This window comes from Eptatretus burgeri, chromosome 1 (genome assembly GCF_056783735.1).
Source record: "Eptatretus burgeri isolate ZD-2024b chromosome 1, Ebu_testis_v1, whole genome shotgun sequence".
In the NCBI taxonomy this organism is placed as follows: Eukaryota; Metazoa; Chordata; class Myxini; order Myxiniformes; family Myxinidae; genus Eptatretus; species Eptatretus burgeri.
In genome coordinates, this window is record NC_140961.1 from 120,153,604 (window position 1) to 120,170,310 (window position 16,707).

At 39.8% G+C, this 16,707-nt stretch overlaps 1 protein-coding gene across 1 annotated transcript in view; it reads right to left on the bottom strand.

The window, feature by feature from the left end:
• Positions 1-16,707, bottom strand: part of LOC147035290 (G protein-coupled receptor family C group 6 member A-like) — an 86,553-nt gene that overhangs the window by 36,191 nt on the left and 33,655 nt on the right. Inside the window, exon 2 of the mRNA XM_085865530.1 lies at positions 4,316-4,439. Within this exon, the coding sequence (XP_085721656.1) occupies positions 4,316-4,439 (124 nt within the window). The remainder of the gene's footprint in view (positions 1-4,315; positions 4,440-16,707) is intronic.

A 16,707-nucleotide genomic window follows, 5' to 3' on the forward strand; every position in this document is an offset into this window, starting at 1 on the left:
TGCAAATTCATGGATCAAAAAGCATTCACGCCCACTTTTCCTCGGTCCAATGGGGAGCCAGTTAGAGGTGAAGGGTCGGAGGTAAAGGGTCAAAGGTGAAGGAGCGAGGCCACGGGGGATATAAACGGCTGCGTTCGTCAGTCAAGGAGTTCGCAGTTCGCAGTTGGGAGTTCGCGGAGCCAGTGAAGAGTTGGGACGAGTCAAGAGAGGAGACGGAGAGGGCGATCGGACGAAGCTGTGGAGAGGCGGCGGCGGCGAAGGCGGTTGAGGGGGGTGCTGGCATCGGATTCGGGGAGCTACGGAGGGAGAGGCCGGCGGTGCGACCGAGGTCGTGGTGGAGACGCTCGTCGCGGGACCCGAGACAGGGAGATATCCTCCATCCCCCGAGCATCAACAACCCCCTCCTGTTTCCCCCCGCGCTGAGATAATGCGACAAGGGGGCCCCTTTCCCACCTCCTACCAGACACTGTCCGCGAGGCCCGCGGAGTTGGGGCGCCACCGCCACTTTGCGTCTCATCATCAGACGGGTAGGCCCGACGCGGTCTCGGCCCCAGGCCCGCCTCATCCTTGAGGGTGGTCCTTTTCTTTTGCTTTGGGTATATGTGTTGTCGGCGCCGTCTGTGAAGTAAAATTGTATAAGTGTTGCCGTGTGCTCGGTAGTCGGATAGCTCTGCATTGTCTTCTTCTTTTATATTTGCTTTTTGTGTAAAATTGTGTGTTTCTTCTCCTTTTACATTTGCTTTTGGTGTAATTGTATATGTGTGCTTTCCGTTCATCGCGAAATAAATGTGCTTATTGTTGAACTGTTTTCCCGTTTCGCTTTGTCTTTTCCTTTATTGAATCTCCATCTTACTTCACGTAAAGGGTTGGTCGTGGGCTAAAACGCCCGATAATTAATCGAACCGTTGGGGCCGACGATAACACCGCTCGGTTATCCCGATAGTACGGAACGGGTCACTTAAAGTGGCCCGTGTCCGAAGTCCACCTGCGGTGAGGTGCGATCGCCCGGTCTACCCTCCGTGTGGGTACTTAGGTAGGTCGAATTTGGCGAGCAACCCTATCCCACGCGGGGGGCCGATTGGCACGATCGTGGTGAGGCCGAAAGGTCCACCCGTGACTAGTTCCCGGCGTTAGTCCGAGAGGGTCACGACTGGATTGTCCGTCCGGTGGGCGACGTGCCGCGATTCGAGTTACGTGGCCGTTTGCACGCCGGCGGGCGCGAATCCGCAACAATATTATATATGTTGAAAAGTATCCGCAATGATTTCTGAAAAACTGTGTTGTGCTGACTACATTGTTTATTGTACTTGTGCGTGCAAGCACAAACTGTCTGCACCATTGTGAAGCAGTTTCGACCTTGAGCAGTCAGTAGTTGTGTCGTTGTAAGGCAGTTAACATGACTGCTCCGCTGCCCTTTTGCACCAAAAAAGAGTAGTGTGCAGTGCTACAATTTTTCTGGGCTGAAGGTGTATCAGTGGCAGAAATCCATCACAGAATTTCAGCACAATATGGGAACATCTTTACACAGCGGAGTGCGTATGATTGGATTACCATGTTCAAAAACGGTCCCTCAAGTGTTGTTGATGATGACTGATCTGGATGCTCATCCATGTCCACAACAGTAGATAATATTGAATGAGTCCACGACATGATTCTGGATAACCGCATTCGACTATTGATAAAGTGGCACAACATGTGAACATCAGTCATCGTTCTGCGTATGAAATCATCAACAATTCACTTGGCTTTCATAAAGTTTCTGCAAGATGTGTTCCAAAGCAACTCACAGAAGAGCATAAGCACAATTTTGTGACAATGTGCCAAAGCCTTCTAAACAGCTTTCCTCATGAGGAGAATGCTTTTTTGAGATGCATTGTCACTGAAGACGAGATGTGAACCCACCATTACGAGCCAGAGTGCAAACGCCAGAGAATAGAGTGGAAACTTCCGACATCACCAGTCAAAACGAAATTCAAAAGTCAACCATCAGCCAGAAAATTGATGGTCACACTTTACTGGGACTCACGAATAGTTATGGCATGGGTGGTTGTACAGAAGAAAATGGTTTGCGTTTTATCGGTATGTGGGCCGAAAAAGGTGAAGGACTAGGGTGGAGAAGCAGGAATTCAGGGACACGCTTGAGAGGATGATGTGGGAATGGTTGAGCTGGATGTGTTGCTGTGCATTGCAGGAGAATTTAACATGCATGTGAGTGTAGCTGAGCCAGGTAGAGAGGAATGTGTTGGTAAATTCGATTGGGGGATGAGGAAAAGAGAAGCTCAAGATCTGGTGGTGAGGAATGGGATGGCTTTGTTGGTTAATTATATTAAAAGCTGGAAAGCCACAAGTTTACCTAAAGGAGTGGACATCATAGAACAGAACTGGATTTGGTGGTGGTAAGGAAGTGACAGTTGTGGAGGGTTAGAGATTGTAAGGCAATGACGGGAGAGCATGTTACCACTGAGCACAAGGCTGTAGCATTTGTGGTAGGGATGGAGAAAAGAGGGAGGTTAAGATCAGTGGTCGGAAGATTATTTTATGAGGGAAGTATCGGGGAAACGTCATCATTGAGTACAAGGAGAGGTTGAGGTCTAGGTATGATCAACTCATTGAAGAAGCAGAAGGTTTGGAGGAGTGGAAGAAGTATGGAGAGGTGTTTAGGGGAATTGCAGAAATTTTGGATGGAAGAACGTCAGGAAAGGGTGCATCAACGATGGATAGAAACTAAGTATGATGGACAGACATCAGGAAAGGGTGCATCGTCAAAGGATAGAAACCAAGTATGGTGGACAGAGGAGGTAGCGAAGGAAGTTGGTGAAATGAAGGAGGTTAGGAAGAGGATAGAGAATATCAAGGATAGGAGAGGCAGCCGGATGCAGAGTTGCTACATCTGTGTGGGTAGAAGAAGAAAGCAGCACGGAGAGCTGTGGATAATGTGAGGACAATATGGAAGATGAGGTGTACAACAAGTTGTAAGAGGATGGTGGGAGGAAGATGATATATAAATTGGCTTGCGATGGGGGGGGGGAGGGTGGGGGGTGTTGATTAAGAATGGTAGTGAGAGGCTAATGACAGAGAGGGGTGCAGTATTGAAGGAGTGTGAAGGATATTTCAAAGAGCTGTTGACAGTGACGGTGACAGTGAGCTGGAAGGAAGCAACAGCGATCTGGAGTTACCATGTTATGTAGAGGGGAAAGTGGTGTTGTTGGAGATCATGGAGGAGGAAGTGCAGATGGCATTGAAAAGGATGAAGAAGGGAAGAGCGCCAGGCATTGATGAGGTGTACGGAGATGATCATTGCATTGGAAGGAGTCAGAGTCAGTTGGACGAAAATGCTGTTGAACATATGTATGAGAGAGGGTTCATTTCTGGAAGAGTGGAGGCCAGGGTTAATTGTGCTGATATGGAAAGGGAAGGGCAGTGTTCAAGTTCCGGGGAAGTACAGGGCATTGCACTCCTGCGTCATGTAATTAATGTTCTGGAGAGGATTGTGGATGGGTGCATAGGGAAGAGTGTGAAGATGGAGATCAGAAAAGAGCAGCTGGAGTTTATAAAGGGTAGGGAGATGACGTATGGGATATTCATTCTGAGACAGCTGGTGGAGAAGAGGTTGGAGGTGCAAGGTGAGATGGCATTGGGATTTGTGGATCTAGAGAAGTCCTACAACAATGTCCCAAGAGAGATGATGATTGTGACACTGAGTTGGATGGGAGTGCCAGAAGCAGAAGGTGGGATCGTGGAAGGGATGAATAAGGGAAAGAAGAGAAGAGTCTTGGTTTGTCCTGGGATGTCTGAGGAGTTCAGTGTGAACATTCGTTTGAGGCAGGGAAGTGCCCTCAGCCCACTCATGTTCATCTTGGTAATGGAGATGGAAATCAGGAATTAAAGGTGAGATTGAGGGGTAGTAAGTGGAGGATGCTGCATGCAGACAATCTGGCTGTTGTGGTGGAGAGTGGATGGGACATGCAGGAAGTACTGGGGGAGTGGACGGAAGCATTTTGGAAGTATTGGATGAAGATGAGCATGCAGAAGACAGAGGTGATGTGTCACTCAGGAATAATTGTAACAAAAGTGTGTTCCTCATTAAGCAAGCTTTAAAACATTTTTAACCCTTTATGTTAATTACCCCATTCACCTTTCCAAATTCAAACATCTTACTTGCTTGTTTCATTGTTTCCTCCCAACTTCCAAATTCCTCTTGTCCCCTTCATTCAATCCCTTGATGATTGTCCCACTGTCATTTCGACTTTGCTCTTCCATAAGCCTCGCTCTTTTCAAGAAAATAAATAAATAAATGTGCTGTATCTATTCTTACTTGTTGTATTGGAATACTCTCCTTTGTTACAAAGAATGCAATCAAAGCAGCAGAAAGGTTGTCCAACACGAGCCAACTTGCGAGTTCCTGGTGCACATGGATCACTGCAGATGGAGATTGGCACCTGAAAAATCACAGAATATTTTAACTTGAGAAAATGCACATTTATAGCAATAAACAAGCAAAGAGAGAATGTGAGCGGCATTTAGACCCCGTGGGGTGTAAGACCCCACAGGGTAAAAAATTGATGTAATTTCGACAATTTGTGGATCATTTGGAAGACAATAAACTTCGGTTCTATTACAGAGTCCAAAGTAGATGTTAAATGGGGTTTCTGGGACGCCCATTCAAATGAATGGGGGAAAAGGGAAAAACTTTCTGACTCAAGCCCCAAAAGCCCAAAACAGGAGACTGATTTTCTCCCAACCTATCCCCTTCCCTCACATACAAGCAAATGTAAAATTGAGACTATGAAAGATTGAGACATACTGAATAAAGCACTTCTTCCCCCCAGCATAATCACAGTCCTTTTATATTTTCATTCCACTCAAAGAGTGAACCAATGAATATTTGTTGATGTTCTAATTTCGGGAATAGCTTAATTTTCTTATAACATTCATTTCCATCGAGTATATTCACAAATAATAACTTGGAACTTGGTTCTTGGTATAAGTGTCTTTGTTGAGCAGAAATGAAATGATAAACTCCTCTTAATGTTCTTGTTTGACCACCTCCTGATCCACATATCATTTTGAGATTGTAGTAAATTGTTTTTCCATTGTTCAATTGATAAACATCAAAGTTTTCAGTCCATACAAGGATATTTTTTTCTTTACATCCTCCAACTTATTTGAAATTAAATTTATCTGCTTATTTGTTTTATGTACTTTTACACTGGTTATTTCTTCCTTCCACTGGTTATCTACTTTTACACTGGTAATAAGACTTATTTGATATTTCTCACATTCTTTATGTTTCCCATTTAAATACCAAGGTTGATTACATCTCCACTCTTTGGTTTGGTTATTGCTTGGTTCTATCATATATAAATCGGTAAAAAGATGGCGGTAGACTGTTAAAATTCCCAACCCTCGGGCGTAGCCAGGCTGAGGAAGACGAGGCAGTTGCCTCGTCGCTCATTTCCTGAAATATGATCTGGCCTGACCCCTCTGGCCATGAAAGCTCCCTGGGGAGTAAAATATCAAAGCGACACAGCAGTGCTCTGAATACTCTTATCTCCACTGCTATCACATTACCTAAATAGGACAATACCCCCCCCACCCCCAACAGTGACTGAACAACCCTCCTCCCAGTACACTGATCTCATGAGGCACCAGCTCGTGCTCTTGGCTCTGTCATTGCGATTGAATGACAGAACATGTGGGGTCGGGCGTGGTGAGGGAGTGGGGTGGGTTTACCATGGGGGCTAAAATGTTTTGACACAAACAAAATTTACTGTTTGACTGTATGGATATATATATATATATATATATATATATATATATATATATATATATATATATATATATATATATATATATATATATTCATAATTAATGTGGTTGAAATGAACATTAACATTTTAAAATTTTGAGCATTGAAATTAGCCAAGAATAGGTTTCTGGACATCAAAAATGCATTTGCTTCTTGGGGCCTCTCAAGGCCCCCAGACCCCTCGCCGTAATAGCTTCGCGCCATTGGCGCTCGCAACGCTGTGCTACATGCTCCGTCACATCAACCAAGATCACCTCTTTTCGCCTCATCGCTTTTGGACATCTGGCTATGCCCTTGCAACACAATATCTTAACATTTATAACCATAAGGGAGACTATTGCTTCCATTCTCTAAAATATATCTTTTATTATCAAAAGCTCCTAATGCTTTCTTATTTATCTCTTTTATATATAATTGATGCTTATAACTTCTTATTGTATTCATTTTTCTGTACTCTTCCTTCTTTAAGGGAAAACAGTTGTCCTCTTCTTCTTCTTCTTCTTCTTCTTCTTCTTCTTCTTCTTCTTCTTCTTCTTCTTCTTCTTCTTCTTCTTCTTCTTCTTCTTGTTCTTGTTCTTGTTCTTGTTCTTGTTCTTGTTCTTGTTCTTGTTCTTGTTCTTGTTCTTGTTCTTGTTCTTGTTCTTGTTCTTCTTCTTCTTCTTCTTCATCTTATTCTTTCGGTTGCTCCCATTAGGGGTCGCCACTACACAGCAGATCATCCGTTATGATCCGCATAATGACTTGGCACAGGTTTTACGCCGGATGCCCTTCCTGACACAACCCTGGTCACCTCTTACGACAAAGGGATATGGTACACCTATTCTAACTGGGGCATACACTGGGCCCAGTACACAAGTACTCACTGTGCCGACCTCAGAAGGATGACAGGCTGAGTCAACCTCCTGGTGTGTATTAATTAAAGCAGCCAACGGGGCTTGAACTCAGGACCTTTTGGATCCCAAGCCACTACCCTAACAACTACGCAAACACCAGGCTATTTAAGGTAAAACAGTTGTAATAATGTTTAAAGTTTATTGTTTCCTTGATTATATTTTTCTTTATTCCCTTTAGCTTCTTATCACACCTTTCAATGTTATTATTAATTATCAATATACGTAAAAGCAGAAGACTTTGATCTCAATCCTGCAACTTCACTCATGACCCTCCAACCCAATTCATCTTTAAACTTACCAATAACCTTTTTATTCTTTGATGAAAACAACACATCACGTGACTTATAATTACTTGTATCATATATATATATATATATATATATATATATATATATATATATATATATATATATATATATATATATATATTATCAATCATATCCTCATATACATAACTTGTCCTAATTTCTAATATAAAACTATCTGTATCCATATTTAACAATGACACATTATCCTTATACTTTGATTTTAAATTATTATAGTAATAGTCATACATAAATGACTTTGACAAGTCAATAATTGTTGTTCCTATATAAATAGGTTTATCCATTTAAATACTCTTTTTTCAAATGAATAGCACAAAAGTTCTTGGAAAACACCTCCGCTCACTCAAAACTTGGTCTGTTAATTAACGTTGAAACCTGTTTCCAAGATGTAGCAAGTCTGATGTTTTGTCGATTCCTAACATTTTCCATAGTCTTTCCAAATGCAGCATTATTCATTAATTTATAAAGGTCCTTCTCAAAATCTGTTTTTGCTTCTGTTCTCTTTTGTGTATTGAAATCAATATACTTCTTTTACCAATGACTTTGTTTAAATTTCAAAATCTGATGAATTTTCCTCACTCTCAATCCAGCAGGTAAATATTGTCTCAAGTTCCTTTGATGCAAAACATAACTTTCTTTTTCATTTAATGTACTAAGTAGTTTTTCTGTCAATTTAGCCTTTTATATTAAATGATCGTTAGTAATCACTCAACCATTCTTTTCTTGGACTTTCTTTATCAGGGGCATAAGGTAGGTCTTTATGTTTATGATGAAGTTGTTCTGGATATTTTAAATCAACCTCAAAATGATATCCAACTGTGCTGTGTAATAGTGAGCGGCATCTAATCCAGAAAAATTTTTATTATGACAGAATGCTCGAAAAGTTTCAAACACATCAGTCAATAACAATACATCAATACAAAAAATACCAGCAATATTTCATCTTGTTCAAGAAAAGGGATTGACATTTAATGATGAATTAAGGTTCTTGAGTTCTGCTCAACCCCCTGTTGAACTAACTCCGAGATTAAGGTTTCTTCTAACAAAAGATGGAAGCAAGGTTCATCTGTGAGCGATGAATCAAAGTATTTTGATAAACCATTGGATATGAAAAATAAGGATGATAGAGTACATATTGATCTGCTGGACTCTCTTAATTATAGGGTTAGTCTATTTGCTAAAAGTAGGAAGAATGAGAAGGAGAAACACATGATTCAGGCTTTAAGTAGGCTTGGTTCACGTGTTAGTTTTCTTCCAAATGACCCATCACAATGAGTTAATATATTTTTATTGCTGTTAGGTAGTAATAAGGCTGGAAATAACAATTGCTTTCATGAAGCATCAGCCTTTTTAGACCAGTTGATGAACATGAAAATAATTAATAAATGTCAAAACGAAGACATTTTATTCCATATTAGATAAGATGAGAAGCACAATCCTCAGTTTTAATTTCACAACAAGTGACTAGGCATCTTCATTTCAATACCCACTACAACATGGTGCAATAAAATAATATTAGCCATCTTCATTGTCCATGGAAACTTATAATACCTTGTTTAATATCACCAAGAAAAATGACAAGTTTAGTTATAATCCGGGAAGTAGATACACAACGATAACAGTTTCACCCGGAGCATATGAGATTTCTCAAATATCTTCCGAAATTGCTCACCTTATGAAAGAATAGGGTGATGAACCAAAAAATATTGCTATAGATATTCAAAAACATACTTCAAAATCAACGATTAAACTTAAAAATAACTACAAGGTTGATTTCACAATTGTTAATTCATTCAGAGAGTTTTTGGGTTTCTTCTCATAAATGATTGAAACTAATGGGACGTTTTACAGTGATAATGTCATTCAAATATCCTCAAGCATAATTTCGGCATTAATTCACTGTGATTTGATTGATGGTGCTTATAATGATGGAATATGAACAAATACAATATTTTCATTCAGCGCAAACTCAAACCCAATTGGTTATAAATTCAATATGGAACCCAAAGATCTGGTCTATCTACCTGTTTCAGGAAAAACCATAAACAGAGTAAATTTTAGGATCACTGACCAAGATAATCGTATGATTTCTTTTAATGGAGAAATTATATCCATCAGAATTCACCGACGTGAAGTTTTCCAATGAATAAATACGATGCTTATTGTGAGGAAACACGAGTTTGGAAAATATAAAATAAATATAGGGGATGAATTGTTCCTTTCCCCATACTACAAGGGTGAAGGTATTTATCTTGGTTGAGGATACTATAAACCTAAGAGTCAAAGGGGTGTTGGACATCAATTAAGAAAAAAAGATGGGATAATTGATTCTCAAATGGGAAAAGGTTCAACTATTCTTAAACATAAAGACCTAATTGGTTCAACTGCTTCTGCTGTGGGAAATGTAGCGGGTGCTATAAAGAGTATAATTGATGCCCAAAATAAATCTCATAAATTGCAAGCAATAAAAGAAATTAAGAAAAGCAAACCTTAGTTGTCTCACCAAGAATGACGGAAAATAATACAAATACTTGGGTCAGGGTTTCAAAAGTTCTAACATCTTTTTTCCTAAATAAATACAAGTATGCAATCAATTGATAGTATCTATGATTTGGATACTACCATTGTCATCTCAAACTCTACTAAAAAAGAAGACTACTTCAAGGTAAATGCAATAACTGGAACAGACTGGAATGCAAGTGGAACAAAAGTTTTGAAATAAATAATCCAAAAACTTATTTTAATCTTGCCGAAAGTTTCTTGTTGTGTTAATTTACATTCACTAAGATAAAAAAAAATAACACAAATGCTGCACTCGTAAATGATTTATTCTGGAAAATGCTTGATAGTGTTTGTTTGTACATTGGAACACAAGAAATTGAAGCAGTTGATTTTGTCTCTGCTGCATCTGAAATGATGAAATTTACACTATATTCATTTCGTGATAGAAAGGGAAAGGGAGCTGCCGAAGGTTTTATTCCTGATATGGCAATGGGCACAAACAAAGACCCTGGATAGAGTCAAAGGAAAGGAAAGTACATTGATGATACAAAAAGAGGTCATAGTTTTTCTGTTGCAGTTCCTCTAAAAGGAATATTTGGATTTTGTGATCATGATAAAGTTCTGTATGGTCTTAAAATTAGATTTCAACTCCAAAGGAATGATAATGAAAATAGATTGCTTTTTGGTGTGGCTAATGCTTTTGCTGATCAGAATAAATATCTAATTGATGAAATTAGTTGGCATATTCGTGAATATACTCCTAATCAGAAAACAAAAGAGATGTTGAATAGAAGACTTAACTCAAAGAAACCACTCAATGTATCATACCTTAAAATAAGATGTCAACATGTTAAACTGAACCAAACCACTTACACGTGGAATTTGGGTGTTCTGGAAGGAAAGCCATGATATCTGTGGCTCATTTAAAAAAAAAAATACAGAGCGTGATACTCCAAATGATAAGAATAATGCGTTGAGTGATAATGCGAAGGTGAAACAACTTCGCATTTCTCTCGATGGAACATTTTATCCACGACATTTATTGGAAATTAATTGGGAAAAAAATTATTATGCTGAAGCATACAAGTCTTACCAAAAGGACTGTGAATGCAATGGAAACAGAGAACCCATTTTGGATTTGACATCATTTCAAAGTCTGTATACAAGCTCTGCGATTGACCTGAGTGCTCAAAAGGAAACTATAAAGTCTAATTGAGTGGATACTTCGTTATACATTGAAAGAGAAGAGAGTGATGAAGTTGATACATATTGTTTGCTTTTGGAAGAAACCGAATTACAGATTAATACAGATAATGGTGTTATGATTGGTCTCACATAATTTTTTTGATAAAAAAAAAAATGAGTAGTAAACTGGCAACTGGGGTATATGTTAATCAAATTAATCTTCATAAACCATCATCTTGTATTCAAAATCAAAAGCCTTGTATGATTAACGATTATACAATACAGAGAAAAGGAGCAGTAAGAATTGACGTTTTTCTCACAAGAGAACAGGTGAAAATCTTGAACGATACTGGCTAACTTAAAATGAAAATGTCAAAACCAATGTTGAATGAATATTCAATGACATTCGAGTGGAGGTTTTCTCCCATTTATAATTCCTTTATTTGCTGGTTTAAGTGCGGCTGGAGCATTGATGGGTGGTATTTCAGCAGCAGTGAAAACTGCCAATGAAAGGAAGGCTCAACTCAGGGATAAAAAAAGAATTGGAAAGACATAACAAAGAGTTGGAGAAACAAATTAGTGGAAGTTGTGTAATTGTAGATTTTTCTGAAAAACTTGAAACTCTGCCTGATAATGCAAGATTGTTTGTTGGAGAGATGCTTTTTCTTTCTCACAAGCAGGTGTAAAATTAACTAAAAGGGGTAATGAATTATATCTTTCTAATAAATGAATGAGCATTGATGAGTGGTTTAAAGAATTTGGAAAGAATACAACATTATATTTAGAACTAAACAAATATTGTAAGAAATTAAAAATTCATAATGTGGTTATTTGTATGAGTGATGAATTAACAAACATGTCCAAACTTACAAAGAATATTATTATGAACTTCGAAGATAATAATGGGAAAGGTTCTCATTGGGTTTGTATTTATAATAGTCAAGACAAATATTATTATGATAGTTTTGGTCTTCCACCACCTTTTGAAGAAATAAAATTCTTACAGAATGGTGTTTATCAAACATTTCAAGTCCAAGAATTAAATTCCAAGTGTTGTGGTCAATTATGTCTAGATGTGTTATTTCAACTCAACAAAAATAAAAAATTGTATGACATTATTTTTAATCTAATATGAATGATTATGTTGGAAAAGATGGTTCTATCTTTGGTGTATCCCAAGAACTGGATATTGATTTATCACATTATTACACAAAGACACAGGCTGAATGCCAGAAATATAGCATAGCAAAAAATATTAATTTGAAAAATGCTTATAAATTAATAAATGATCCAAGCCCGACTGATGCGAATGACTTGGTGAGATTAAGTGATTTAGCAAAATATATCCTTAATTAAAACGGCACGTTTTGTTGAAGGAGTCTAATTTACAACCACAAAACCTGGTTCAACAAACCATACACCTTTTCTTATTTAATACAATTATCTGGTTAGTATTGGATTTTATAAGGAAGGAAGATTAGTTAATATGGGAATAGAGAAATGGAGGTATAATATGTGAGATGTAGGATATAATTGTTCTTTTTCTTTCAACCTAGAAGACCTACAAGATTTATATCAGTCTCGTAAAGAAGAATATTATCCTCTTGGTAAGAATCAGGAGATATGTGAAAGCACAATTAGCAAACAACAAATACACGATTTTGGGAATGGGAAATTATATGATGGTGAAGCAATAGTTTATCTGACAAAGACAGAAATTGGATCATTCTACAAAGTCGAGCAATACAAACTGTTTTAACTAAGGGAAGATGGGGAGGAATTACGTGTCATCATAGTAATCTGTCATATAATTCTGAAACATAAATGACAGCAAGAAGGCTTCAAGAAAATTATAATTTTTGCATTTAAGGATACCGACAAGAAAATGGTGTTCGATTTTGCATTCCTTATGAATGGGCACATAGACATGGAGTTTTCAATTAAGAACTGGCCTTATACTGATGTTAAAAACCTACAAATAGAGATTTGATTGAAATATTAATTAAAAATGAACTTCTGAAGGTGATAAAATATAAAACTCTTTTAGAAATTATCAACACATCTTATTGGTTTCCTATTATGAGAAAAATAATTGTGGATTCAAGAGTATCACAGAATCCAGACGAATATATGTATGATATTCTATTTGGTCAAAGTGGTTCAAGGATAGTAAGGGATGAGGAAGGAGTTGAAGAAACTAAGAGAGAGAAGGAGGAGAGGGAGAAGAGAGAGAAGAGAGAGAAGGAGAGGGAGGAAAGAGAGAATAAATAGATATAAAAATATGGAAACCAGTGAGATTATAAAAAGATCAAAGGTATTTCAGAAAATAAATAAATCTCAATGCACCGAGGAGGAAAACAAAGAATTGCCAAGTCTATTAGAAATATATAGTTCTGGTTCTGGGTTTGGAGCATTGGCAGGTCTCCTTGGGGACTCCCTGCTGACGATCTCAAAGTTAAGTTTCCGGTCGTTATCTGTCCCGTTTTAACTGTTTATTTTCTCACCTACAAGTTACTGTCTGTTCCTAGTTCAGTTTTGTTTCAAAAATCGTGCTATTTTGTGAGATTTTGTCGAACTTGTCTTACTGGGTGCTTGAGGCCCATCCTTGAGGCTTGAGGCCTACCCTTTGTTCCCTTCGGTGTTTGACCGCGTTTATTTGTTTTTTCTCCCCATTATCTTCAATTTCTATCTTTCCCACTTTCTTAACGTCTCCCATACCTCCTAACTAATCACTCTTATTTCTTATCTTAAAGAAAAAAACCCAAAAAAACCCCGTAACCTTTCTCCTTGCACACTCAGGAGTCTCGATTCTTCTTCATCTTATTCTTCATCTCCTCTTCTTCTTCCTCCTCTTCTTCTTCCTCGATTTTTTCAACAACACTTCCATGACCTAATCTGTTTCAAACTCTCTCAAACATTAATAATAATAACAAAAACGATCTCTTATAATGCTTCGTCTTCCTCTTTCACACATGTGGTACTCTTTACTGTATCAGAATGCACTACTCTTCTGCTATTTAAACAGACTGCTCTCAATTCGACCTTTCCTTCAGACCTTGCTTTAAAAAATCCAACTGTTACAGCATTTCTTCTGTCCATTCTCTGAATTTGCCTTTATTGCATCCCTCAAGAAATGTGTTTAATCGCATAACTGACCTAAAACTTAAAAAAAAAAACAGTTTGCTATGAATGTTTCCTTTCCATCAACCATTCTTTTTTTTCCAACTTCAGTGCCAACTCACTCCTCTCACCCCTCACTCTCAAAGCAACCATCCCACTCTTCTCTCTCCAAGCCTCCCTCTCACCTCTCTTAAAAACTCCCCCTCACCTTTCTCCCACCATTCATCCCCCTCACTCATCCTTCCCAAAGTTACACCTGCTCCCATCCGCAAAGCTGTCTCCTTCCACTGCCCTCTCACCTCCATCTCTTCACTCCACCTCCTCAAATCTTCAACTGCCTTCTTCCCCCTTCTTGTCACCCCTCTCCCCCAGCACCACAAAGCCTTTTCTCCTCCTCATTCGGCCCCCTCCCCTAGCTATTCTGCAATCCCCCACACTCTTTCAACAACACTCATTACATCCCCCCCCCTCGTCCCTTGTCCTACCCCCACACCCCTGCACCCAAAGCCTCCTCCCCTACCTCTTCATTAAATGTAAGGACCTCAAATATCTTCGCTCAAACCTTCAGATGAACTTCAGGGGCCTTCGCTCAAACCTTTCCGATCTTTCCATAGAGGTTGCCAATGACAAATAAGACATAATCTGCCTAACAGAAACTTTCCTCCCCCAAGACGTGTCTGACTCCCAAGTATATCTCCCTGTTTACTCCCTCCTCCGGTTTGGCAGACCTGAGCCTCGCCCTGGTGGAGGATTTGCTCTCTTCATCAAAGACTCTATTCCTCACTCTCCATGCACTGCCCTCACTCCCCCACATCCCCAGGAATACCTCTGGCTATGGCTTCCCCTCCACTCCCACCTCATGTTTATATGTGTACTGTACCGTCCACCTAACAGTGATGAATCCATCTACAACTCACTATCTGAAAACATGGACCAACTTCTATCTTCTCATCCAAATTCTCTCTTCCTCATATGTGGCGACTTCAATTGTCATCATGCCAGTTGGCAAGGTGTGGGTACCTCTCTCACCTGTCATGGCACCTCAGCAAAAGCTTTCTGCGACTCATTGGGACTGACTCAATCGGTCAACCTCCCAATCTGGATCTCAACCAATGGTACTCCATCTCTTCTGTATCTGATTTTTACAAATTTTCCTGACAATATCTGCTGCTCTTCCACCGCTCAAAACGGTTCTTCTGACCACGTCCGTGTCAAAGTGGACATCTCTCTGGCTATTATCAGAGAACCACCTCACCGATGTCGACTCTGGCATTTCACTCAGGACGACTGGCAGGGTCTCTAAGCAGCCCTCAAACTTAGAGACTGGTCTGCTATCTCTACTTTCTCCAACATCAACTTATCCTGGGAATTCTTTCAAAGAAACTTGCTCTCCCTCATGCACAGATTTATCCCCTCTCATCTTCAGTTATCCTACCCTTCCTCCCACCCTTGGTTCCCTGAAGCTTGTGGTGAGGCAGTTGTCCTGAAAGAACTTGCCTTTGCCTCATGGAAAGCAAACCCAACTGAGGGCAATCTCAGTTCCTTACATAAAGCTCGGAACAAGTGTGTATCTACCCTCAGGAGAGCCAGAAAACAACATCTTTCTCATCTCAAGTCTGAACTCTCAAACCTCTCTCCCTCCTCAAAATCCTGGTGGCGTTTAATCAAATCTGTTTCCTGTGTATGCTCCCCCTCCATCCCCTCCCTTACCTCAAATGGCCGCACTGCTGATACCGCACGTGATAAAGCTGAATGTCTAAACTCGGTGTTTGCAGCTAAATCTTGTGTCCCAAACCCATCACTTTCTCCACCCACTTTACCCAGTCGCACCCAACTGTGTCTGGACTCTGTATCCTTTTCTCCTGACAAGGTGGAGAGCTTGCTTTCAAACTTCGACTCAGATTCTGCTACCGGTCCAGATGGCATCAGCCCATGTGTCCTCAAAGCCTGCTCTTCTGCTCTTGCTCACCCTCTCTATGTTCTATTCACCCTCTCATTTGCCCAAGGTCATCTGCCATCTGCTTGGAAATCTGCTAACATCACTGCCCTGCATAAAAAAGGTGCAAAAACAGATCCCTGTAACTACAGACCAATCAGCCTTCTCCCAATCATCAGCAAGGTTATGGAATCCATCATCGCTTCAGACATGAAATCCTTCCTCCTGTCCAATGCTTGATTTTCGATCATCAATTTGGTTTCAGACCAGGTCACTCTACTCTGGATATGCTGCTTCTGCTCTCCCATCAATTGATGGAGGTCCTCAATGCCAGACAGGAAATCCGAGCCGTATCCCTGGACATATCATGTGATTTTGACACAGTCTGACACCCTGCACTTCTCACCAAACTCTCTTCCCATGGTATTCAAGGCCATCTCCACTCATGGCTCGCAGACTTCCTCTCCTGTCGCAGTCAATGTGTGGCCCTAAATGGAGTTCTTTCAACCTCTCTTCCTGTGCAGGCTGGAGTTCCTCAAGATAGCGTTCTGGGCCCTGTTCTTTTTCTGGTTTTTATCAATGATCTCTCCGACTCTCTGGAAAATCCTCTATTTCTCTTTGCCGACGACTCCACCCTCTGCCATACCATCTGTCATCCCTCAGACCAGCAAGCAGCAGCTTCTTCGCTCACTGCAGATCTGGTAAAATCACAAACTGGTCCAACACGTGGAACATGTCTTTCAATCCACAAAAATCTCACAGATTGGTGAGATTAAGTAGATTAAGTGAAGTGAAACACACATAAGTCTCTTCGAAAGGACCATTTAGAAACCCCCCATCCACTTTGTCAACAATCCTCTGGAAGAAGTTTTTTCTTTCAAGCTTGTGGGTCTCACTATCTGCAATGACCTTTCCTGGGAAAGTCACATTTCCAAC